The sequence below is a fragment of the Micropterus salmoides genome, unplaced genomic scaffold, assembly GCF_014851395.1.
Source record: "Micropterus salmoides isolate LMB-PRFRI ecotype aquatic unplaced genomic scaffold, ASM1485139v1 Ms_hic_scaffold_5, whole genome shotgun sequence".
In the NCBI taxonomy this organism is placed as follows: Eukaryota; Metazoa; Chordata; class Actinopteri; order Centrarchiformes; family Centrarchidae; genus Micropterus; species Micropterus salmoides.
This window is the reverse complement of record NW_024044237.1, coordinates 10961327-10988767: the sequence shown is the minus strand read 5'-3', so window position 1 is coordinate 10988767 and position 27441 is coordinate 10961327. Positions and strand designations below refer to the sequence as shown.

The window sequence follows — 27441 nt, the reverse complement described above, 5'->3', positions numbered from 1 at the left end:
GGACTTTTTCTGGCATTCATGGCATGTAAAAACATGTTAGTGTTAATTCTGCTAGCAAATTCAAAATCTGCCCCGGGGCGAGTGTTAGATGCACAAATTGAGAAAAAGAGTGATTAACAGTTTGAGAATGAGTGGGAGTGTGTGTCTGTGTCAGGGATGTTGTTACAGGCAGTGTCTGTACAGGCAGCAGATAAGGAAAACTGGACATCCATCTCCAAGCCAATTATATTTTCAGTCTGTTATTTTTTTTTCTAGATTAAAAGTATGACACTTAATTTTTTTGCTACTGCAGTTTGTCAAAAGTTTGATTCATTTCCTCTGCACTCATTAAGAAGATATATGTGTTATATATATATTATTTTTTTCACTCTGTTATTTGTGTGTGTGTATATATATATATACATATATACACACACGCACAATTATTGTCTGTGGCTGTTGCTGCAACCAGAATGTTAAAAGTAAATCAGTAATCTACGACAGTGTATTAGGACCATTATACATAAAAAAAAAACAACAACAAGATGTCCTCAAATCAAAACAACAAAATTGGATGACCCAAAATGACATAAATAAACATTCCCCCAAATGAATGACTGCTTGTTCCCCAAAATGACATATATGACAGGAAAGTATCAGTCCAGAAACAGACTACTAGACTGGAAGTAATGTTGTGAAATAGTCGCAATTTGGTTAGGTTTAGGTAACAAAACTACGTGGTTAGGTTTAGAAAAAGATAGTAGTTGGGGTTAAAATATGTATGTTATGTATTGTACGTCACTTTTAAAAACTCAATGTTCACTAAGTTTCTCAAATATTCCCTGACATTATAAAGTTACAAATTCATGAGAAAAGTCTTGTGTTATTAAAGGTTCTGTACTCTATTAAAAGCAGGGTATGCAAATATTAACAGCCATCACATAAAGCAAGACCAAAAGCATGAGAAATCGGGGGAAGACCTGCAGACGGAAATGACTTAGATGTGACATATGCTTTTAACTGGCTTTGTTGCAGTCCCTCATATCTGCCTAATTGTCTGAAAGCTCCACCTCTTTTCTTGTGTCTGCACTAACTCTTTTGTATAATTAAGAAATGAAAGGAACTCACACAAGTTTTTAATCTTAAAGAATATCAGAGTCTTATTCTTGCAAATTTAGAACTTTTATGTGCGGTATGTTATTGTTAAACAGAATGAACTGCCAACATCTGATTTTATCTACATGCATGAGAAAAGATGATCAAATGACATGTGCAGTGAGAAGGGGGGGCGTGAATGTCTCAAACACACTGCAGCATCGTTGACTCTGTGGAATTCCATGGTGGGGGGGTTGAATAAACTTTTTCCTGAGACTCCTCCAGATCTGCAAACTGATTTCTCTCTTCCCTAATATTGAAAGGCGTCAATTTGCAAACTTGGCAGAATAGACATGAACTTTCCATCCCTGAGAAAATATGCTTTGTCAAGATAACAAAGTCACAGCAAAATGTAAAGACAATAAAATGATGCTTTGGTTTATTTTAGCCGAAATCAATTTAAAGACAAGAATGTACCGAGGCGCGTGAGTGTAACGGTAGCCAGTGCAGTGAGTAATGGTGTGTTCCATTTAACATGGGAAGTCGGAAATTTTTTCAAGTTTAAAGTCGGAAATTTCAAAGGGAACGCCGGGAGAACTGTACTACCCCAACTTTGTGATCCAAGATAGCTGCTCTGAGTATGAATAGTTAGTGAAAGCTGTAGTTTATACCGTTTATTAGAACTTCTGTATGAACTGGCATAATAGTAGCTAACATGGCTAGTTGTAAACTGACCAAGCTAGGTTTTCCAACTTGTAACTGGAACACCGTCAACTCAGGTGTGATGGCATTCCCAGCTCCAACCTCCAACTTCCAAACTCCAAGGTAAACCTCACTTCCTGACACCTTAAGAGATGCACTAGTGACCGATGCTAGGGCCTATAGGTTTTAGCCTCCTTGTTAGTGTGTCAGCCTCCTGTACCCGATGTCACCGGTTCGAGTCAGGACTGTGCAGTACAACTCTGAGTCAGTTACACAATGTAAATTCCAAAGCTCACGATTTATGTGCCCCCAATATATGGTCAGATCTTTAAATCATAACACTAGCACTGTTTGCTAGCAATAATAATAATGGTAAGTATTTCAGGAGAGATAAAGTTGAGTGTCATCGGCATAGCAGTGGAAACGGACATGACGATCTGTCCAAGAGGAAGTACATACAGGATGACAGGGTTTACTCAGGGAGAGTAAGCATGATCGGTACATGAAAAGGCAATGATTTACCTTATGACCGTTTCTATGCATTTTCTTGTTATTTCTGGCCATTTGATTATGTTTACAGGTTACACTTTACAGGTGCTGGTCATATAATTAGAATATCATCAAAAAGTTGATTTATTTCAGTAATTCCATTCAAAAAGTGAAACTTGTATAATGTATATATTCATTCCACACAGACTGATATATTTCAAGTGTTCATTCCTTTTAATTTTGATGATTATAACTGACAACTAATGAAAACCCCAAAATCAGTATCTCAGAAAATTTGAATATTGTGAAAAGGTTCAATATTGAAGACACCTGGTGCCACACTCTAATCAGCTAATTAACTCAAAACACCTGCAAAGGCCTTTAAATGGTCTCTCAGTCTAGTTCTGTAGGCTACACAATCATGGGGAAGACCGCTGACTTGACAGCTGTCCAAAAGACGACCATTGACACCTTGTACAAGGAGGGCAAGACACAAAAGGTCATTGCTAAAAGGCTGGCTGTTCGTACAGCTCTGTGTTGAAGCACATTAATAGAGAGGCGAAGGGAAGGAAAAGATGTGGTAGAAAAAAGTGTACAAGCAATAGGGATAACCGCACCCTGGAGAGGATTGTGAAACAAAACCCATTCAAAAATGTGGGGGAGATTCACAAAGAGTGGACTGCAGCTGGAGTCAGTGCTTCAAGAACCACCACGCACAAACGTATGCAAGACGTGGGTTTCAGCTGTCGCATTCCTTGTGTCAAGCCACTCTTGAACAAGACGCAGCGTCAGAAGCATCTCGCCTGGGCTAAAGACAAAAAGGACTGGACTGCTGCTGAGTGGTCCAAAGTTATGTTCTCTGATTAAAGTAAATTTAGCATTTCCTTTGAAAATCAAGGTCCCAGAGTCTGGAGGAAGAGAGGAGAGGCACAGAATCCACGTTGCTTGAAGTCCAGTGTAAAGTTTCCACAGTCAGTGATGGTTTGGGGTGCCATGTCATCTGCTGGTGTTGGTCCACTGTGTTTTCTGAGGTCCAAGGTCAACGCAGCTGTCTAACAGGAAGTTTTAGAGCACTTCATGCTTCCTGCTGCTGACCAACTTTATGGAGATGCAGATTTCATTTTCCAACAGGACTTGGCACATGCACACAGTGCCAAAGCTACCAGTACCTGGTTTAAGGACCATGGTATCCCTGTTCTTATTTGGCCAGCAAACTTGCCTGACCTTAACCCTATAGAAAATCTATGGCGTATTGTGAAGAGGAAGATGCGATATGCCAGACCCAACAATGCAGAAGAGCTGAAGACCACTATCAGAGCAACCTGGGTTCTCATAACACCTGAGCAGTGCCACAGAATGATTGGCTCCATGCCACGCCTCATTGCTGCAGTAATTCAGGTAAAAGGAGCCCCAACTAAGTATTGAGTGCTGTACATGCTCATACTTTTCATGTTCATACTTTTCAGGTGGCCAACATTTCTAAAAATCCTTTTTTGGAAGTAATATTCTAATTTTCGGAGATACTGAATTTGGGAATTTCATTAGTTGTCAGTTTTAATCATCACAATTAAATGAAATAAACATTTGAAATATATCAGTCTGTGTGTAATGAATGAATATAATATCCAAGTTTCACTTTTTGAATGGAATTACTGAAATAAATCAACTTTTTGATGATATTCTAATTATATGACCAGCACCTGTATTTGGATAGTCTGCCTAATCTATAGTTTATACAGTATTTGTAACATTTAAACAGCTTATTAGTTAAAATTCAACTGTTTCGCAAATAAAACTTTGATTTGACAACCCTGTGGTTAAGCTTTGATTAGGGTTATTGTTAGTGTGTTTATTATAATTTCAGATCATAATATAGGCTACTATAAAGCTTACCACTACTATAATATTAATTCCAGTTGCAAAAAATAGTAGTTTCATTTTTGTGTGTGTGTGTGTGGGGGGGGGGGGGGGGGGTTATTCATTCAATTATTGTGCAAGAAAACTGCTCCACACAGAGGTTAGTCTCTAATTTGATAACTTATCAATAATCATAACCATTCATGCAGAAAAACACGTTCAAAAGATTTGATGTAGTGCATCAACTTTTTTTTTAATGTCCCACACCATATCGACTGTGATTGGTCAGTTCACGAAAAGCGACAAGCTACTTTATGCACATGGCAGCATGAAAGCTTCTTCCTCGTCTGTCTCCGCCGACAGAAATGAGCAGGTAGTTAAGAACAGGAACAGGTGAGCGTCACATAGTGCCAACAGAAGTTGATATGGAGAGGGCAGCGAAGAGTAGCAGCAGCTTGTGAGAAGTGCCGGTACGCAACAAAAAGTCCCGGTACCCCAAAGAGTAAAATGTAATACTGCATACCAATGAGTAGGGTACCGGTCCACTTCAAGCACTATACACAGGTAATCCAGTTTGAAGGCGTTGGGTAGGGTGGTGAAAGAGTAGCAGGCGGCTGATTGTGTATTTTAGTTTGGAAAAAAAGATGAGTGGTGAAGGTGTTAGAGATGTCATTGGGTTTGAGGAGTTTGTTGATGGTAGAGAAAAGTGTTTTGGGGTTGTCAGCAGTCAGATTGGATGATGAAGGAGTAGTGGAAGGAGCACGCTCTGTTGAGGGCATCTTTGTATTGTTGTTGGTAAAGTTTGTAAGCATCCAAGTGGACAGTGAGACCGGTTCTTTTTGAAAGACGTTCCAGTTGACGGCCCTTGGCTTTGAGGTGATTGATTGGTGTACCAAGTGTGTGAAGGAGACAAGTTTGGTTTTCATGGCGGCAGTTTTGTCAAGGGAGAGGAGTGCGTCATGAAATCACCCAGTAGCAGAACAGATGATGAAATGGCACAGAGTTGAGTTAGAAATTTGAAAAAAAATCTGAGAAAAATGTAGGGTTTGACTTGAGGGGGGCTATAAACAACAGCAGTGACCAAGGGTCTAGCACGGACTTACCCAGGGGGGGAGGATGATCAATTTTTGTGCAAAATGCAAATGAGAAATCCATGACTGATCCTAGTATTTTGTCACACTATCCATGCTACACACCTCCGTGAAGCAAGGAGGCTCAGCTAGAATCTCAAACCAACTGTTTTTATCCATACCAAACACACATCAAATACGAAGCATGATAAATGATCTTATATCACTACATAAATCGCTCTGTGAACACTGTACATGGCTGCAGTTATTGCCATCCAGATTTCTCTTATTCATCCTACACCATTGTCCAACCGCTCTAAACAAAGCTCAGCTCCAGGGGCCAGAGATGGGGACTCGAGTGCAACTTAAGTCGCACACACAGTGACTTGAGACTCGACTCGGACTCAATGTGCGGGACTCGTGAACAATGTTTATTTTTAGGAAACGTATGATGAACTTGCTGTTATTCCCCTCCATCTGTTACGGTCACACGTGAGACAACAAACACCGGCAGCTGCTCTGCCATTCATCATAAACTTTGCCTTTAAAACTTCATACAACAAGACCCAAACAAAGAAGCGCTGAACGCAAAATAGGTTAGTAACCTGAGCATTGGCCATCTAACATTAGCTTGTTTCTTGCTTCAGCTACGACCTACCGGAGGTTAGGTCCGACTGTGTTATGAAAAGATGAATGAGCGTTTGTTTGCTTGCCGTCCCGCTGGCTGCCATCATGTTAATTATTAACGGTGGCTGAAAACAGGTTACAGGTTTATTGTTGATCATGTAACGTTACAGTTTTAGTTAGGCTATAATGTTGCTCTGATTTAAGAGTCTGGGGTGTGTGTTGTTGACTTTCAGTGGTTTATACGACTGAGTCACAGTGTCAGGAACAATTCCTGTGCAATATCCCCATAACTCAGTAATTCTGCCTCTAATCAGCCACCTATTACTGGTTACCACTTATTGTTTATTCATCATTCTCTGTTTCACAGCTGTTGATATTGTACTGTCATATTGTATATACTGTATATACCAAATCCACCTAGCTCAAGTACAACGCCTGCACATAATATATTTAATCCAGCATCCTTTGCTCCATCACTCTGTGTACATGTGTACATGTATGCATGTATGTGTATGTGCACCTGTATATCACATCCACCTCCGACATGTAGCCTACATAATTATAATAATAATGATAATAATTTTACTCCTGCATCCTTTGCACTCTGCTCATTGCATGTCTCAATCTGTCTATATTGTTTTTGTTGATAGTGTGTACATATGTGTTCTCTATACTGTAGCCTGTGTCTGATTTTATTATTGTATTGTTGTATGAGTAAGCACATCGTGAGCAATGTACAATCCTGAGTCAAATTCCTCGTATGTGTACACATACCTGGCAATAAAGCTGATTCTGATTCTGATAAGATGTGATTAGTTGTAGACGAATTGTACATTAGGCTACATTGTTGTGCTCTGTAAGTGAAAACAGGCTACAGGTTTATTGTTGATCGTGCAATGTTACAGTTTTATTTAGTCACTGGATTTGGTGTTGACTTACAGTAGTTTATAAGCTGTCATTGATTACACGTTACATGGTTGTGCTCTGTAAATGAAAAACAGGTTACAGTTAAAGAATCCCTTATAACGAAGCAGTTTTATAAGCAGCCTGGATTGAACGCAGCAGGTGATACAACATTCATTATAAAGACTTCAGACTTGACTTGGACTCTAGCTCAGAGACTTGTGAGCCTCTCTGCCAGGGGCCTGTACCACGAAGCAAGTTAAACATACCCAAGGGTTTCCCAATCCAGACATGAGCGCATTCACATAAAAGACACATGAGCAAGACCCTGGCAGCAGAGCATCATATTTGACAAACGAAAAGCAAACTGTAGCACTACAGAAATACAACATGGCAGCACGGCTGCAGCTGACTGCAGGGAGACAGAAAATCGCCGACAGTGTGAATGCCTGAATGAACAGGGCACAGTCTACGTTGATTTGATGTGTTCTTATGGCGTCTATGAAAATATCAGCCTTATCCTTATAGCTCGGCTGTGTGTCGGCGTGTCCTCATTAAAAGAAGAGTCCTTTTAAGAACTTCTCCTCACTGCAAAAATGAGATTAATTTAACACACTGAAAAAATTAACTTCATAAAGCAATGAAACGAAAAATCCATTAATGCCATAAAATGTGCTCAAATAGTGGTGAAATTCTGAATCTCTACATTTTGACTACTGAAAACTCACCTCATTACCTGCACCCACTTCGCAAAAGGTGGGGAGGTACATAACCAGTATCTGTGATAGCCTACAAGAAAGCTACTAACCTAAAATAAATATTAAACTTAATTCCAATATCCCTACCAAACTATATGCTCATAAAATTCAGCCTACCATAAGAAAAATGAAACCCATTTATGTTAACGGCTGCGACACGCTGTGTGAAATGGACTGGGGAGCAAATATAAAACACATTTCAAAGCAGTAAGTAGGCTTACTGTAAAAACCTGTACAATGGTAGCTTACAAGGCTTTCAATCAGTCTCTGTAGGATGATACCGCTATAGCCTACAAATGTTTCTCTACATCAAGCATCAAACGAAAACAGTCTCTGAGATCTCCTACAGATGGTGATGTCATTTTCCAAGAGAGTTGTCAGTAGCGGTGTTTTCATGGAGTCATCTCTTCTCTGGAACAACCTACTCCAGAGCAGGTTAGCTGCATGAAGTTACCATGGCGATCTACCCGGGTAAGAAGTGAACCACCGTCTGGTACTGAAAACCCAGGGTTAACCCCGAAGATACCTGATAAGCTCAAATCCTGCTTCGTGGTACAGGCCCCAGCTCTGATCAGCTGTGTAACTCATATCATTCAAGTCACAAAACTCACAGACTTATTAGCTGGATGATAATACCAACAAACGCACCAATATACATATACAGGTACAACATATGACTTACTTTTGCCGTTTTCGCTGTTTTTCATCCAAAAACAGCTGCGGGCCACCATCTTGGTATTGCGCAATCCATCTGAGCTCTTAGGATTCTTTTTCACCTCAAACTGTAGCTGAAGAAAAGTGTTGCTTTGGAACAGACGCTTCTTTATCATTGTCTGCTGGCCGACCCGTAGGCAAAAACGTACAGACATCCAATATATCAACCGATTCGTCTGCTCAATACAAAGAAAAAGAGACCACAGCCTTGTAGGATGTTCTGTTCTCAAGTTGTGGGCCAGTAAAGCATGGGGGTTCTTTTGATCATAGGAATGTTCACTGTTTTTATCAATATTTCAATATTTTGGAAGCTTTATGTTATTTGAAACATGGTTGTATGGACAGAAAAAGTGTTTAGAAGATAACTCCCAATAAAAGTGAACATGTAGGCTAAACAGTAAATATGGCCAAAACATGGACATTCGCCTGGTATACTTCTGAAAGTATATTAAGTTTCTTTTCATCAAATTTACAGTTATAGTTACAGTTGTATTCCAGGTGAAGATGTTCAATTACATTATAATCAACAGGATGATGGTTTTGATTGTGATATTGCTATTAAAATATAGATTTTATACCAGGCAAGCATGAAAATATCATATTTTCCTTTCTTGCATCTCTATTTACTCTTTAGTAGCAAAATAAATAGGTTTACTAGCAACAATATTCCTTAGCTTCTGACCTATGCATCTAGGCCTGATGGTTGAGGAGTTATTCCATGTTATTGTATTTTTTTTTAATCTGGCCAACAGAATTATTCAAGCATAGCTGAAGAAGCTACTGTGGATACATTTTATTCGACAAGCCACAACATCAGAGTCAACAGAAGCCCACTTAACGTCTGTGTTCTAAGACAACAAAGGTAAGCATTGAATAAACATTGAATCCTACATCCCTCCAAACACTGTGCCAGCAACATCTTGGCCCAGACCGGCCATCGGTCCTGAAACAACACAGCCGCATCAGCGAGGACACTTCATCCGTTCGATGACTGTTCTCAAGGAGTCACCTGGGAGCATAACCTGCTATCCCTGTCACTGCACTGTGGCCTCAGCCCTGCACATAACACTGGAAAGCCAGTGGGAACATCTCATCTCTGCCAGGGCTTAGAACAATAGGGTAAACCACAGTTTTTGTTTGTTTTTCTTCATCATATAACGTTTTTTATTAACCATAAATTTATTCAGTTAATATACATTTAGCTATAAAGAAATTTTTATCTCAAAATTTTACCTCATTTTATCTGTGTCTGTAAGAAGACAAAGGTCAATCTATCAAAAATAATTCTAGGATACTGAGATCAATTTAATAATCTAGTTAATAATTCATTTGTTTTATTTGTTTTCCCTGTTAATACTGTGGTGCCCCATACGAGTTATTAAAGTAGTGTTTCTCTTACACATGTGTGCACACAAGATGTGCATAAGCAAACACCCTTAAACTGCTTACATAATTATGTTTATATTTTTGCTGATAAATGTGTTATGTGTTTATTTGACAGTGGGGGCCTCCCTTGCTGGCCAGACCCTGGGAAGATAACCACCACAAACCATAACCCTCACAAAGTCCTCTGTGGAAAATCTGGCCCATGGGGGTGAAAGGTGAGAGGTCAGGCTTGTGAGCCCAGCTTCCTGGAAAAAATCTGAGAGCGCTGTGGACTACACGACAGAGTCCAGTCTAACACTAGTTCTCAGAACATAATTATAGCTGTTGCTTGTGTGGGATGCCGTAGGGGAGGGGGCCCATATGTATAGGGGACCCTAGAGGGAGGTGAGATGAGGCTATAATTAGCGTCAAATCTTGCAGGGGGGCTCTGAAACCTCGAACACTGGCCCTCACTTTATAGCAACAAGATGTCCATGTGAGAAGAAGAGATTGCACAGATTTCCAGCATTCCCACTCTCTCTGCTCTGTTCTACTTTGAATGAGTCAATGTGTTCCATATGGTTTCATTAATGCTTTTGCAGGACAGAGTTGTTTCTGGATGAGTTTTTATCAGAATATTTGGCAGTGCTTGTCTAAGAAACAGCACGGTCACATTGGCCCCCTGACACCTCAACTCAAACAATCCACACAAACTGAATATCCAATGCCACAGGAAGCCTGGTTCCCATGTTTGTGAGTGTCTCCATGTATAACAGGAAGAAGGATGAGAAAGTATTGACGTCTAATCGATCTGACATCTTCCTCTAGACTGTAGTCTTTTCCTCTTAAACACATATGTGAGCAGCACACACACCCACACACACACAGACTCCCTAGGGTCATGACTCTGGTCAACCTCATGCAGAGTTTATGAGGTCCAAGGAGCTCCGGTTCCTCTGAGGAGCAGTAAAGAAGCTATAAAGATGTCAACAGATAGCCTGGTCCCTCGGTACAAACTGTGTGCTCACAAATAAACAAAAACATGTGGCACCAAAATGCTTTAAAGTATACATGACATCCCAGATTTAATACACACAATTGTTTCCCAGACTTCCAGAGTTCCCCAACATAATAATTGCTGTACTTTTGTTTCTGGAAACTGACTGTATCACTTGGGATCAGATTTACTAACAGTTGGACAGTTTGTACTTTACTGACCAAGGAAGCAGTTCTCATTTACATTTTTATGAGCAAGTTTCCAACTTGGTACAATTGGTTCAACTAAATGAGTAAATTGTACCAGACTATAGCCAGGCTAGCAGCTCTGTGAGGGTGTGCATAGGCACAGTGGTGCTTTGAGCAACACGCTAACATCAGTAAACATGCTCACAATGCTGTTTAGCCGGTATAGTGCTTACCTGTTAGTTTAGCGTGTTAGCATGCTAACATTTGCTTATTAGCACAAAAAATAAGTAGCCTACAGCTGAAGCTGACTGAAATGTAATTAGTTATAATACTGTTTATATATACTGTTAATAATTATCTGAACAAAATTAAATGGTCATTTTTCCAATAGTTGTTATGATGTGATATTTCACTAAAAAGCAAAAATGATAACCTCATGGCAATGCTGCAGGGAAGGTTCATCTCTGGACACAATGAATGTTGTTGACAGGTCATGGCACATAAAATTATTAAATTGTTTGATTTAATATTATGCATTTATTTCTTGTTATATACACTTAATAAACATTGGTTTGTGGCTTTGGTCACAAATAAAGTCTACAACCTTTCAGTACAATACAATACCGTACTTTAAATTTTACCCCAGCTCATTACCGAGCTATTTCATAATTTCTGGGAGGTTTAAAGTTTACACCAGTCGTAGCATGAGACAGGAACCTCCAAATGTGAGCCATAAGTGTGAGATTATTGGCAAAGTCATCTGAATATGTCTGAACAGCAGCTCAAAAGAAAGATCAGTTCACTGGGACCTTTTGAAGGACATGGATTATTAAGATGACATTTTTATTTTGCGTGATTAATTTATATGTATATTATCAAAATAGGTTAAAGTCTAATATTCATAATGCTGAGCACAAATTGTTCCTTATGTATAAGGAAAGATCCTCAGTTGATGTATGGTGCAAACCTAAATATATCATTGAAAATAACAGTGAAAAACCTTATATGACCAAAACTTAAATTGCTTTGTACATATTTAAGTTCCACTTACCATTAGGTACAGAAACCAGTGGGTTTAATGGTTTCCCTGAAAAGAAAAGGCTATTTCAAATGAAGATTAAGTTCATCTCATTTTAAGCTGATCATTATATTATGTCCTAAGAGCTACTCTTATTAGTAAAATGTCCTTCATTTCTGGAGTTGTTTGTTTTTGGTTTGATGATTATAAAAAAAACTATTATTGCTTCAGTTATGTGCTTAACTGACAAATGTGTCACTACTAAAACTGTGTGTGCTGAAATTACAATAAATAACACAACTAATACTGACAAGTAAACATTTAGTAGATGACATGATGCAACATGAAATTGTGAAAATATAGATTTATTTTTGATTCTGAACAACTGAAGACCATTTTTGATATAACAAAATTACAGCACTAGTCAACCGTGTAACCATTACAAGCACACGTGCAGTATTTTCACTTTACCAACGCAGTGTGCTAAATTACAATAAATAAAAGCACCATGCACTCATGGCTGTGAAAGCTGTTGCACAAAAGCCAGTAATTGTTAAATGACACATACAGCGAGAAAATTTCACAAACTGCCATCTGTGAATTAAAAGAAAGTTGTGGGTGTGTTTTTTTCTCTCCATGTTTCTGTCCTTTTACGCAAATCAACTCAGTTCTGTGTACTGGAATTCACTGCATTGCTGCTACAATGCAAATATACTTGGACCTCTTTCTGTGGAAAATAAATGATGTGTGCCAAAGAAATGAGAATGGAAATGTTTACGAAAGACTTCCTGACTCTGCTTGCTTGCAAAATGGCTTATTTACAAAGCATGATGATACAGAGCATTTGTCAATCAGGATGAGATACGAGATGGCAGTGTGGGAATGAGGCTTCTCCTGTGGCCAGCTGTGGTGTCTCAGCTGCGTGTGCTGTACAGGTCTTCATCCTCAGGGTCGGACTGGCCGAAGTCCATTACAGCAGGGTCTGGCTTGAAACCAGTGCCCCCTGGAGGGCAGCAAGAGAAATGCATGCTCAGTCAAAAGCACAGAAATATAATATGTTAAACGGGATTTAGCTGGTCCATTACATTACAAGATAACCCTAATTAGAACCAGCCAAATCTAATGAGTACAAGGGGTCAAAGCAGCAGTGTCCTATCAGTCTTACTGTGACCATACAATACTAGTGAACTAGTGTTCAGTACAATAGGCATGGATTCTAACTAGCACAGAGACCCAAACATGCACAAAGACACACCACATCTCTTCCTAGAATTAACAAAATTCTGTGTAGGTGTTTTTCTTGGAGACTAGGGTTTATTCGAGCAAACAGATTCTGTAACTACCTTTCCAATGTATAATCCATTGTTATCGTAAGATTGTCTTTCATGTTTACAAACTGCGGGTCCTACACACCACTAAGGTTTTCAAACTGCACATATCCAATGTTAATATATGCAAAAAGGCTTGCACAACTAATTCACTCTGTTGAAATGTTGAAGATATGGATGGGTTCTCCATAGACCAATGGTGTGTGTTTGGCTGAAATATGAGATGTCACAGTTATACTGAGTGCCAATATGCACCTGCATACGTCAGACATCGAATATTGAGGGCTGAAAGTGAGTGGACTGCAGCTGTTTGTTTATTGTTGAGCTGCACTTGATTGTTTTGTCATGTATTTCAGGGCTGACTTGTGACACAAGATATATTTAGGTAGAAACTGACAATAGCATTATCAAATCTCTGCTTATCTAATGTCTGTGTGCATGGGTAAGTCACTGCCTGACTCACCAAATAGTGCAGCGGTATGAGTGCAAGTGTTCACAGTACCTTTGCTGATTTCTGCTGCAGACTGTTGGGGAGGTGTCGGGGTCAGTGTCTCCTCCACAGCAGCAACTTGGGGTGGGTCAGCTAACTCAGGTTGAACAGCAGGTTCGGGCTCACCAGATTCACCAACTGGCACTGTGGACAAGTCAAAACACAACTGACTTTTGTGACTTCATAGTAATATTGACAGTAACATTTACAACAAATCAGTGTACTGTAGAACTAACGCAAAAAAGGTATGAATAGCTTTCACAAACATTTACTGGATCATTATTGTGCTTAGGAGCTTTCAATAAATTAAGTAGCTGTTCCATTCCCAGTTAATCCACTTCTGTACCAACAGTGGTTTTCCAAGTAAGTATTACTAGTGCACTTTCTAGTACCTGCTGCCTCATCTGAGGCCTTTGGAGCAGGTGGTTCTTCAGAGGAAGAAACGTCCTCGACTGGAGCCGCCTCCGCCTCCACTGGCAAAGCGGCCTCCACCAGAGTAACCTCCACTGGAGAAGCCTCTACCATCTCCGGTTCTAAGCTCAACGTCGGCTTGCCTGGACTAGAGTCAGGGGAGACATCCTGTGCATTTTTTGTGTCTGAGGGCTCCTCACTTTCAACAGGAGCAGGTATTTCCCCTGAGGTTGTGGTGGTCTCAGTCTCTGCAGGCACTGAAGGAGAAAATTCAGCAAATCATCAGTAGAAGCCTTTGTGTTATTGTGTGTGAAACAAAAGAGATGGAGACAGAGAAAGGAGCAGACAGAGATCAATATCTATAATACCTGCGATGGTCTCTGTAGGGGTCTGGTCGGGGGATTTATCTGTGAGTGTTACTGATGACGCCTCCTCTGTTATGACAGTGACAATGTGCTCATCAGAGACAGGAACAGACAGAGCTAATTCCACCTCTGTCTCTGGGATTGTAGCACTCTGGACTGAGCTGGGCTCTGAGGCCTCCTCCACTACCGCAGACTCTGGGTTTGGCACTGTAGCTGCCTAACAACATATGGATAAAAAGAAAGATTTAAATCTGTTTTAAATCTGTAAGACTGTTTAAATTATTCTATATAAAATTATTATGAATCTTACCATTTGATTAATCACACTAAAACTTAACTTGTCAGTGACAGAAGTAACACATTTAATCTATAAAACAGAATAAAGCTTTACAATTTCATTGAACATTTCAATTCTAATAGGTTAGATTTATTACACTGACTATGGTGAAAAAAAAAATCGCTAACATTAGCATTTTACATTTCAGGCATTTAGCTGACACTATGCAGTGACGCACAGTGAGTTTAACAGCAGTAAAAGCTTTAAGTTCTTGATCACAAGTGACACCAAGTGACTACATATGATGTGCACTGTAACTTTTACATCATAATAGGGCAAAGTGCTAGGAAATGAAATGTACTTAAACCTATTGAGAGGTAAAAAGGGACTTTTTTGAGCAAGTAAAAAGTGAAGGGCGGAAATGATTCACAGGGAAAGTTATCAATATGTGGGTTAAGCCATTGTCTTGGTTTTAGTCACACAGTAAAACAATACTTTCAGAAACAAACTGGTTACATCCATACATAATGGTCATAATAAATCTATTCAGTAATTCAGTCTGACTGTTAACCTGCGGGTGTGCAGCAGCAATCTCTTTGGCAACAGGCTCCTGGGACTTGTAGGTGAGCAGCGAAGACACTGCGGCGCTGCTCCACAGCCCTGCAGCATACACCTTCTTACCTGTCACCTAGGGAGGTAAAAGACAATAGTAGTGTTAAACACTGAAAATAATGACTTTGTATTACCAAGAGGTCAGCATTTGAAAAGGTTTGGTTACCTTTAACACAGCCACAGTCTGGGACGGATAGCACACGGAAGCTCCTGCACTCATCAGGCCCAGCGGAAGGGCTATCCTCTTGAAACGAGAGCCTTAAATAATGTTTGCGATAAAGAATGGCAATCAATCTAACTTGGCACAGACTAAATCCTGGAGCCCAACTTCATCTTGAACTGCTGTATTTAGAAAGATCACATACCCCTGGCTTATTAGCTTATTTAGACTGACATAGTGGCACCGGTTAGACTCGTGTTGGTGGTTCACGACGCTCTTCCCAATCAAGTTTGAACACAGGCCAGACATTGACTAGATTTAGTGAACAGGTGTCTTTACTAGGAATGAACTCATTCAAAACTGAAATAGAAACTTAATGTCACTTGTTTGTAATGTGTTCTACCTGTGGTTTAGCAGCCAGGGGACTGCAATTGAAGTGGCAAACTGTGGTCTGCGAATGCTGGTAAACAGTGACAGCTGCCTCTTATGACTGGATCAAACTTGTGTTACATGTGCTTAAAGTAATCAACTGTAAATTCAAGAGTATCATATATAACACCTAGGTACATAATTGTGAATGTCTAAATAAAGTATCTGTCAGTCTATCCATCTATATGAAAGGGGTGTTATTTCCACACGTCCAAATTCAGGGTGGCTTGAAAATAGATGTCTAAAATATAACACTTAAACATAAACACACATTGAAATACTACATATTATCACTACATAGATTTCCTGCTGGGAAACTTTACAACCGTACAAAAGGAAATATTAGATGGTTACATCGTTATCATTATTGATGTTTAACATTCTGCAGGGCTGGATGTAGAACCTGAATACATTGTTCAGGTTATGACTGTTTGAATGAAGATCATACTGAACAGTTAAGAATTTTGATTTTTTTTATTCATTTGATTTTGTTAAATGAAAATGAAATTTCTTTTGGAAAACCAGCTTTTACACGGCAACTAAGGGATACTGAAAATGTACTGTTGTGAAATCAGTAATAAAACTGGAGGTATATCAGACGGCATATTGCGAATCGAAAAATGTGAATGAAAGTTGATTGATGTGCTAAACATTGTGAGACGACATTTGCCTGTGGTTTGTTTTTATATACAGTAATCATTTTCCATGCACTAATAAATGACAAAATAACTGTTCCCAGCAGGCCTACAGTGTGTGTGATATAGTGACTGGGGATCGAGTTACCTTTTCGTGCCAAGAACATGCCAAGCAGGCCAGCCATGTTGATGGTGCCAAATCTGGGTAGAAAACCCGGTGGAGGGTCTTTCAAGTAATAGTAAACATCTGGGAAACACAGGAACGCAGTCTACATGACAAATATTTCTTAGTTGTGAACTGGTGTCTGGCCCTCTGCTCATATTGTGATTATTTACAACACTAGCAGCAGTAAGAATATTGTTAAATAGTATGTGCAGAAGTATGACTAATGGATAGAATGATACACTAGCGCTTTTCTTACATATTGTCTGATGTTGGGGACATAACATACCCAGTACAAATGCCACAGAGAAACATGCACAGTCACAAAAAAAAACAGTGTGCTGTTTTATAATGAAATTTTACATACAGCAGAAAGATATATTTTAATAAGGCCATAAATAGATACACATTGTGTGATTTGTTTTTAGGGTGCCAGTACAATCTCATGAGTTTAAGGCAACAAGAGTTTATGTACAAAAAACCCTTCATGTGTAATATCAGAAATGTACCACACAATTCCGAATATAAGTGCTATATAAGGAAGGCAAGGGATTTAAGTTTTGTATTTCAAGGATGGAGATTATTTGTTATATATATATATATATATATATATGATGCCTTGCGTATCTACTGTTGACTCACCCTCTGCTGCATGGTATAGATTAACACTTCCACTTTTCACAGATACAAAGGCACCCTGCGGGGAACAAAGGACAAAGCTGAAATCAACCACTACAACACACCACCAAGAACAGAACTAACTAGACGATTCTGAAACAGATACATCGGATTCAGTTTGAGGCGTTACCCCCCCCCCCTTTCTTCCACATTATCAAACTGTCAAATCTCCTCTCGGCAAACCTTAAAGCGGCTGGGTTAACTGCATGAACGCTATTTCCTGTCTGACTCCTAAACTTTGCTGTTTGCAAAATCGTTCCTGCACAGAGCACTTGCAGCATGAGGGATTGTGCTCTGTAACCGCAAACAAGAGGAACAAAAATCAGGGTTGGAAAAATAACACTGCAGGTGCAAGATAAGACCTCTGCAATGGGTTTTAGCTGTTGTTCTATTTCTATAACATTTATTTACACCACTCAAAGGGTTATTGTTGTCTTTGGGTTTAATGTGTTAGAGAGGATGTGAAAGTAGTAGCTAATTGTGCCGCAGTGGTGCTTGCAAACTTTAATTTGTTGTTATGCATCGCTGTAGATATACACATAAAATCTAAATACCTGTACAGCCTGGAAAAATGGTAGTATGCTCTCTCTCACTGTAGTTAACCTGCTCTCAATAACACCTGGCCTCCCTGGAACAAACTGGGCAGGAGCAGACTGTAGCAGCGGTGTGTAGATGTTCAGCTGGGGACAGAGGCAGAGTCATCATATAATTATGACGTGTAACAGTTCGGTGAATGGCAATGCGTTCTCTCCCACCAGATCTGCTGAAGTTTTGGGACAGCCATACCTTTTCTCGAGTAACCAGCCCACCAGTGGGCGCTTCGCTCACAGTATACACACGGATGGAGGCTATGCCCAGCACTGTCGGGACAGCCACCATCACCACCTAGCACACAGTCAAAGTACAGTGCAAACTTTAATGTCTGTCAACTCATAGCAAAAACACAAACAAACTAATAGACACTGATAGACAGATGACTCATGTGGACCAGTGGTGGAAGAAGCAGAGAAACATTAGATGTTTTACATATGTAGCAAAGCCACAATGTAAAAATACCCCATTCAAAGTAAAGTCTTGTGGTCATAATTTAATAATTAAGTAAAAGCATAAATATGACAAGAATATATTATTAAATCATCAAAGGTACTCATGATTAATTCCCAGAGTGTTATTGTTATCATCATAGCTGTCATACTGTTATACTACTACCATTTTAATGTTGCAGCAGCTTTAATTGGAGCTCATTTTAATGGCTTTGTGTACTATTGGGTACTTAAACTATAACATGCGTCATATTATAAGTTACATATCATGTTTTGCATGCATAATATTTAGTATATAGCTAGTTGTTAAATAAATGTAACGTTAATAAAGTCAAAGACCCTTAAAATGATACTTAAATACAGCGTTTAAGTAAATGTATTTAGTGATTGTCACTACAGATACGCACATGGTCAGCGTTCAACAGCCACAGTATCTGTAACTACATTTACTGGATACTGTGGAGACATTAACTTACAACCGACACCAACTAAGCTAACGTTAAATGTAATGTTTACGTTGCCTTTAACTGTGTTCATGTTGATGCAAAACGGTCTATATTGACTAACGAAGCCAGGGTTGCCACATATTAATATTTCTCGGCTGTTACACATGCTTCGGCGTAAAGTAATGGTGGAAGTAGTGCTCAAACTGCTGTCAGCTAACTTAGCAAAACGCTGTCTAGTTAGCATAGACTCACTCAGCGAGGCTAATACAGAAGACATAGTTAGCGCAGCACAGCGTTTAATGCCTGGAAGGTGACAGTCAGTCCAAGTTTGCATTAACAGCTCCGGGACTGTTGACACTAACACTACACCCACGCATTCATTGAAAATACACATTTTAAACACAAAAAACTTTGCCGAAGAGGTAATGTCAAGCATTCACCTTGGCCGCCATGACAGCGCTCCCCCTTCTTCTTGGACTCGCCGCTTCGAATAGTCCAAGCCACGGTCAGCTACTGCCACCTACTGGACGGAAGGGGCATCTGCAGCAGCCCGCTATTGATGGTGATATCATCAGTGTTCACATGCTCTCAGTACCGGTAATGACTGTTGTTTTGTAAATTTACATGCATGCAATTAAAATGTAAAGAATCCCATTTCGTTTTATTAATATTTTAGGAGGAATTCTAAATGATTAAACTGTTACTGCAAATCCGCATTTAAAGCGATTGTTAATGATATGCAGTGGTTTTTTAGGGGCTCCAAATGCTCCACGTTCACTGCAAGTCTGATGGTTTTGGTAATTTGATTAGTTTTGTTAGGGAATTGGCTCAACTTATAAAGTACAATATTAACTGAGGTGAATCTGGTATTATATTATAAATAGTTATATGGCTCTATCTTGAAGAGGGGCTCTGTGTCAAAAAGAGCTAAATTATTTTCGTAAATGGTGTGCTCATGTTCCTAACGCAAACAAACACAAATCAAGTATTGTTCCAGCATAGTAGAGTGCACTGGCTGCTCTGAACTTGATGGGATCTTGGAGGCGATGGAGTACATACACATTGCACAGGGCAGGAGGTGGGTCAGACATATAGGCCCCAACAGCCAATTTTTGCCCCGTGGACCCTAACAGGTTAGAAAAAGATTTGTCTGAAAAACAGATGAGAACAAAGTAGCACCATTAGATGCTTCATTACATGTACACGTCGTGCACACGTGAATATGAGTGTGAATGCCTGGATGCCTCGTGATAGACTGATTACCTGTCCAGTGTGTATCCCACCTCTTACTCAATGTGAATAGCCTCCTTCCTCCCCTGACCCTGTATTGGATAAGTGTGCACAGATAATGGCTGGATGCAATGGGTGGATGCATAGAAGTGCATGCATACTAGCTAATTTTAGTAGTCTGAGGTGGATACTTACGAAGAGTGAATAGGTAAGGGTTCAGTTTGCTCAAAGACATTTTTGATAAACACGTTAGCTTTTGCAGGAGTAAAACCTCCTGGGCCTCCTGCTGTGGTCATCTCCACTGTGGCAACATCAGCACAGAACATGCTGTAATGCGGTTTCAGTAAATCCAAGAAACAGTACACATAAACAGGACATAGCTCGTAGTGCAGAGGATTCAGTTTATTGAAGTCAAAGTTTAACAACTTAAGTTTACAATCTGTCTTTTTTGTAATATATATTCATATATATGAAACCAAAAAAGGCTACTTTAGGAAGAATAAATGTCATTTTCTTTCTTTTTTAATATCATCTTTAGTCAGTTTAATGTACAGAATAACAGTAAGCTAATATTATCCTTGAAAAAGAGCAATATGTTCCTTTTTTAATGTCGCAGTGCAACTTACATCTTACACACCTGTGCAATGTACCATGAGGTGTACACCCCTGAAAGAACACACAGTGGAATCTCCCTTTTCGGCCTGTTTCTGCAGGTCCACACACACAAAGATCTGGGAGGGATAACACAGTCTGTGCCTACAAATCATAACTCACACTCCTTAATCTACAGTATGTCGCCTGCTCAGCGGAGCAGCGGCTGGATAAAGAAGACCAAAGCTAAAGATGAGAGGTCTGCAGACTAAATCTGTATTGTAACTCTTCTACAGCTGTGTGTGTGTGTAGGATCGCCAGTATAGTCAGTCCATCGTTGCCAAAGAGAGGGTTGGGAGGCACAGGGAAAGTGCTTGCATCATTTAGTTTCTTTGTGGTACTCTCAAATTAACCATTCAAAAAACATGAGCTATATCTCTGGGGTGTGTTTGATATTTCACGACAGTGTGACATGATGAAAAAACCTGAACCTACACGCAAAGAACTACAGTAAAATATGAAGAATAAGTACAGATAGTGCTGGATGCAGCAGTTGCTACGCATGTCTCTCAGAGTCTTCGACACTGGGGGGCACCGTCGAGTCCTTGGCCTGATATTGCAGATGAAATGATTCATCCGGGTTTCACAGACATTAAAGACCATTTAGTGTAGCGAGGTCTTTGACCGTCCAGTATCAACCATAATCTATGAGGGAATGTCAAAATAGCTTTTGTTAGTTTTGAGTAACTGTACTGTTGTCTGTCAGGTAAGTTTCCTGAAGCCTTTGGACTAGTGTCTGTCCTTCCATGTAAACCAAAACATCAAATTGAAACCCCCTTCTAGGATGCTGAAGGAGGATCTGCATTAGATCACGTAACTGAGCAGCAAACATGCCTCCCTCAGTTATTGTACAGTGTGTGTCTTCAAACACTATCTAATGAAAATCAGAAGAATACATTAAATCTATGAACATATAAATAAAAAGTCATATTTCAACAGTGCTTTTGCATGTATCATGCGCTACAAGTCAAACTATCTTGCAATCATGGGAGGAAGATAAAAAGAAAAGAACGCAAATGATCCACAATATTTTACCCTGTCCAATAAATCAGCCCCAGGCCTTTTCTCATGCAACACATCACCAGGAGAAGGGTCAGCCATGATGTAAACCAGAAAACTGTCAATGATGGAGTTTGTTGTTGTTGTTCTGCCTCCTAGTTGTTCAACTGCTAAACACCCTGCATCTACAGAGTGAAGAGGGGGACACTGCAAAACCTTGGCATAGAATACATCATACTTTACATTATATCTATGACACAAAACGTAAATAGATTTATATATTCTTCTATGTTTAAATATATTTGTAGACTGTACACAAATCTTTAGAAAATGAGACGGCAAATGCTTTTACCTGATATTTTGAACAGCAATGGTAAATAGGCCAATGAGACATAGACCTTGTGATGCAGCCAATGAGATATAGAGATATAGAAAGTGCATTCTTTGTAGTGAGTGACTCCTTTGAAAAGAACTCTCCAGCTCTTGCATTCGCTGATAAAAGAAAAAGATGAGAAACTGAAAAAACAAAACAAAAAACCCCCAAAACGTTTTGCACCCACGCAAATACATACTCTCTGTCTTCCCTCCGCTACCTCTAGAAGCATATCACAGTGGTAGTGGAACGCAAACATTTACATCAGTATACACAGCAGTATACACATATACACAAGTCTTTGACGACTAGAGAGAGAGAGAGAGAGGAAACAAAGGAATATTAAGAGAAGGAGGAGATGACAGAAACACAGAGCAAGAGAGAGAGAGAGGTAATGAAAAGAAAGAGAGGGAATGAGAATGCAAACTGAATCATAGCTGTCAGAGGAGCCTCCTTCTGCAGATAAAATTGTGGTTGTTTTTTTTTTTTTTTGAACAGTTCACAGTTTGAAATAGTGCGCATCTAGCCAGCACAATGGTTCCTTCAATGCTCGTGACACTTGTTTTCATTGGTTCCCAGAGGAACGGCTAAAACAGATAAACCAGCATTGATGGCTACCTTTCACAGTCTTATACTAAACTCACTGCCCTTACTTTCCCCACACTGTCCCGTCGGCTCAGCCTAGAAAAACAAGTGAGGTCCCTGTAAATCAATGAGATATGCGGTGAGAGAAAACAAAAAGATAGAGAGAGAAAGGGGGAGAACTGGTGGCTCTGGGTGCAAAGTTCATCAGTACAAAAGTAGTACAGTGCTGTGGTGAAAAGGATTCTCCTCTGTATTGCTGCTACATAGCTCCCCCTGACCCCTTAAATAAACAGGAAAAAATAGCAAAACCGAGAGAATACAAAGGAACGAACATGTTAAAAAGTCCTCCTTTTTTTCCATTTTGCTCGACAAGCGTGTGGAGTTTATGCTGAGTTCCATAGACAAAGGAAGATTAATGCTTTCTGTTCAGGCATGCAATAGGCACCCTGTGGGGTCCTCAGGATTATCAAAAGTTCGTACACGCAGGTCTCAGACTGTTCCCTCTATGATATTTACACATCTTACAATGTGTGTTCCTGTGTGTGTGCGTGTTTGTGTGAGTGCGTGCTCAGAGTCGTGATCAAGAGAGAGGATTCAGCTAATGGAAAGCTCCCAGTGTGTGTGTGCGTGCGTGTGTGTGCGTGCATCAGTTCAGTCTTTGCTTCTTCTTCTCTTTCTCACACATGTGTCTCAATGAAGGAGTGTGTGTGGGTCATGAGAGGTGCGGCCAGCGGGGAGAGGTCGTCCTGGCCGTTGGTGCCCGGACTGAGCTGGCAGATGTCTGAGTAGAGCTCGCTGTGCCACTGCTTCCACTCTCTGAAGGTCTGGGAGCACAGGCCAGGGTCCTCCAGGAGCGCACATATTACTGCCAGCTCGGACTCTTTGGCCTGGGGGAGCAAAGAGACACCGGGGAGTTACCGCATTGATTCCTCAAACATCTAATTCTTCTTTAAATCCCCCAAATCTTCTGTTTGTGGTACCTTCAAGGTGCTGCGGAGGGCTCGGACCCGGTGAAGTCTGTCATTGAGCAGGGGGTCCCTGGCTCTCTGGGTGAAACAACGTCGAAGCTCCTGCCTGCTACAGGGTCTTGGGTCTCCTAGGGCTGTCACGTTGGCTTGCTCCAGGGCCCGGTACAGCTGCTCTAGCCCGTCCAACAGCTCCGGCTCACGGCCCTCTGACACCCGCCGCTCCCTTCCCTCCGACACCCTCCTTTCTCTGCTCTCAACTCTCAACTCCCGCAGGTCTGAGACACCCAGGAGAGGAGTCAGATTCACTGCTAGAATGACACAACAAACTCCATTTGAATATACGGTCATTTGTTCTTTATAGAGCTGAAAAAAATAGTTGATTAATTAATTTGTTGATTGACATAAATTAATTATCTTGATAATCGATTTACTATTTTTTCAGAAAAAAAAAATTCACAGTTAACCTCTAAAATGTAAATATTTGCTGGTTTTCTTAGCTTCCTATGATAGTAAATTGGCTACTCTGGGATTTTGGACTGTTGACGGTTGCTGGTAGAACAAAACAAGCAATACAAGAGGTCAAATTGGGCTTGAGCTACTATTTTATAGACCGAAAGGTTAATCAATTAATCGAGAACTAATCCGCTGATGCTGATATTTGATTATTATTATTATAATTGATAAAAATAATTAAAAAAAATAATCAATTAATTAAATTAAGTAAAAGCTTTTTTTCAGTCCTATTTCCTCAACAAAATAAACATCTTACTAAAAAATTAAGTCCTAATTCATGTATAATTCATGTGAATAAAATCAATAATTTATTGTCCATCCCTATTTAAGATCTATCTATCTATCTATCTCTCTCTCTCTCTCTCTCTCTCTCTCTCTCTCTCTCTCTCTCTATATATATATATATATATATATATATATATATATTATCTGCTGCTATATATTCACTTGTCCTTTTTGGTTCACCATAATAATTCTTAATAATGTAAATATTGTACATACCCACACACCTTTATATTTGTCTTTATTTTTTATATTTATACTATTATATTTATTTACTCTTTATCTATCTACCTTTGACAAGTGCAATTGTGACAAAAGAATTTCCCCTTGGGGATCAATAAAGTATTTCAGATTCTGATATATATATATATAGTAAGCTTAGGATAAGAATGGAAAAAATGTCCTTGCACCAGGCCCTTTGTTTGTACAATCGAACAATCAGTGCTTTCCAAACAATTTGGTTTGTTCCACCTCAATCCAAATACTTTTGTGACAGAGGTCACCATAGATTAATTTTCCCTGCTCAGACTGGTTCATTTCAATCATTTTTGGAGGCCTTAAGAGGTAAAGGTACAAGGTAGGTTTAATGTTTAATGTGGTTTGTAACTCCCTTTTGTATAATTGTTACAATATACAGTAACAAAAACATTCATAGAATGGTAAACACAAGCAATCTATAAACTATATTCCATGGAGCACTGCTGAAACCACAAGAAAAAAGCATAGATTAGAGAAAAGTCCCCAACTAACCTAATTTTTTCTAATTAACCAACACCCTAAATGCAATGGTGGATTGTAACTCTGTAAAAGTACATTTACTTAAGTACTGTACTTAAAGGTTTAATGTGTAAGTTTTAGTGGCATCTAGTGGTGAGGGTTGTGAATTGCTGTTGGCTCTTGTGCTAAATAATACATATGGGCCTCCATTTGTCCAAATTTCACTTCTCTTCTTACTTCTAATAAACCAGTCAACTACTACTACTACTACTACTAACGTTACTTCTTCATACGTATTCAACGTAGTGACAAAATGCGCTCTGTAGAGCAGTTTGTCTGTTCAGGCAGCAAAACATGGCGACATCCTTGTTAAAGGACCCACAGTGTATGTAGATACAAATGGCACATTCAAAGGGAATACAAATATAATGGTGGGGTTGGGAGTGTTACTTTAAAAATGAAATCTGGTACAATTACTAATTACTTGTTTATCCAAGTACCACAAAATAAAAGTAATGTTACTTTTGGATTACTTCAATACTAAAATACGCAAATAAAGACAAGAGGGTATCAAAGATGCAGTGTCTGCTCAGTGTATTTTTAGAGAAATATACAATTATAAAATATCCCATTCCATCCATCCATCCATCATCATCATCAACCGCTTATCCTGCGTACAGGGTCGCAGAGGGCTGGAGCCAATCCCAGCTGACAGGCAGGGTACACCCTGGACAGGTTGCCAGTCCATCGCAGGGCCACACATAGACAAACAACCACTAACACTCACATTCACACCTAATGGCAATTTTGGAGTCCCCAATTAACCTAGCCTGCATGTCTGTGGATGATGGGAGGAACCCAGAGCACCCAGAGAGGACCTACGTGGACACGGGGAGAACATGCAAACGACCTTCTCGCTGTGAGGCGCAGGTCTCAGACTGTTGTTTAGGCCTAAATGTTTTATACCATATGCCTTGCATTAGGGATGATTGCGGGGAGCGTTGACAGGCAAGCAGGCAACAAAACTGCTTTCAGCACCCTCCCAGTGAAGGCAACATGAACAGGTCCGAACACAGTCTCATTAGTTGACTCAGCCCCAGGGTGACAAGTGCCAAACCCGGGATGAAAACCACTTTCATACTGTATCCTCAGTGGTCAAACTGGCCTCTGTGCTTGGGTCCGGCTGCCGTGTCCACTCACTGGGAGCTGGAATCAGTCTGTACAGAGTCGGCATGACGGGGTGGGGGCGTAACATACATTTAACTCAATTCAGATATACGGCGATCAATATCTGCGACAAATCCCTCATTGGCTGTGTGTTTTTATAGGAAACAAAGAGCACTCCGCTTTCCGCTTAATGGAAACTTTGTGTGTAATCCCTGTGTGTATCCCCGTTTTTACAAAATGCACCTGTAATCTGATTACGTCTTTATTTTCTGTACTGTAACGGAATACAGTTACTTTATTTTTGTATCCGGAATACTTAACGCTGTTACATGTAATCCGTTACTCCCCAGCCCTGCATAACTGTTCATCATGTAAGTTCTTTATATACCACTGAAAACATAGTTGTGGATATTGTATTACATTTATGTCAATGGACAGATTTGTCTCCTAAATATTACACAATGGACAATTAAGTAAAATTCTAAATTTCTTTACAAAAGCGTTTCCATTATATGCCACTTTATGATTCTACTTCACTACAATTCAGAGGGAAATTTTGTACTGATTTTTATTTGACAGCTAGTAATTAAAGTTTACAGATTAACCCATGCGCCTTGATGACATGATCTTTTTTTCTCATTGTTTCTTATACTATATATGTAAAATTTATATCTAATTGCTAATTTAACATTGTTATCCCCTCTGCATACAATTTTGCTTTTGATCTGATGTTATTAAAAAGGTAGTGAAGGCGTAATCTTTGCAAACTGGGCTTGGACATTTGATGAAGGTATTGAAATACAGGAATTCTCCCACAACAGCGTTATCATATCAAATTAGGAAATATTCTATTTTTATTTTATTTTATGTAGGCTATGTATGACCAAAAATATTTTCTTTTTTGCAAAAAGGTAATTTATAGATAAAAAGCAAAGCTCCCTTTTATAGTTCTTATACACAAACGGTTATAAAACTTCAATAACAGAGATCCTAATGAGAAATATTTGGGTTTTGGGAGGGATAGTGCTGAATGAAACAGATACACGGTAGACAAGACAAACATCCATTGGATTTAACCTTTCCAGTTGGGGTCTCTGAGACCCAAAACAGTAGCAGACTTCCGATTATTTGAATCTTTCTAAATCCTGTGGTACACT

At 39.6% G+C, this 27441-nt stretch overlaps 2 protein-coding genes across 3 annotated transcripts in view; both read right to left on the bottom strand.

The window, feature by feature from the left end:
- Window positions 1–12106: 12106 nt before the first annotated feature.
- apool (apolipoprotein O-like) lies at window positions 12107–19299 on the bottom strand. Its single transcript, XM_038699686.1, has 11 exons — window positions 19240–19299; window positions 18097–18195; window positions 17865–17990; window positions 17275–17329; window positions 16618–16716; window positions 15412–15503; window positions 15205–15321; window positions 14360–14573; window positions 13973–14248; window positions 13593–13724; window positions 12107–12765 (listed from the first exon to the last, which is right to left on the bottom strand). The coding sequence occupies exons 1-11, from the start codon at window positions 19249–19251 to the stop codon at window positions 12677–12679; spliced, it is 1311 nt and encodes a 436-aa protein (XP_038555614.1). The 5' UTR covers window positions 19252–19299; the 3' UTR covers window positions 12107–12676.
- Window positions 19300–20421: 1122 nt separating this feature from the next.
- The window catches only part of si:ch211-26b3.4 (connector enhancer of kinase suppressor of ras 2), a 62334-nt gene continuing 55314 nt past the window's right edge, over window positions 20422–27441 (bottom strand). For both annotated transcript variants that reach the window (XM_038700401.1, XM_038700402.1), the window contains 2 exons: window positions 23618–23913; window positions 20422–23524 (listed from right to left, as the gene is read on the bottom strand). In XM_038700401.1, coding sequence (XP_038556329.1) covers window positions 23315–23524; window positions 23618–23913 — 506 coding nt within the window. In that variant the 3' untranslated portion in view covers window positions 20422–23314. The remainder of the gene's footprint in view (window positions 23525–23617; window positions 23914–27441) is intronic.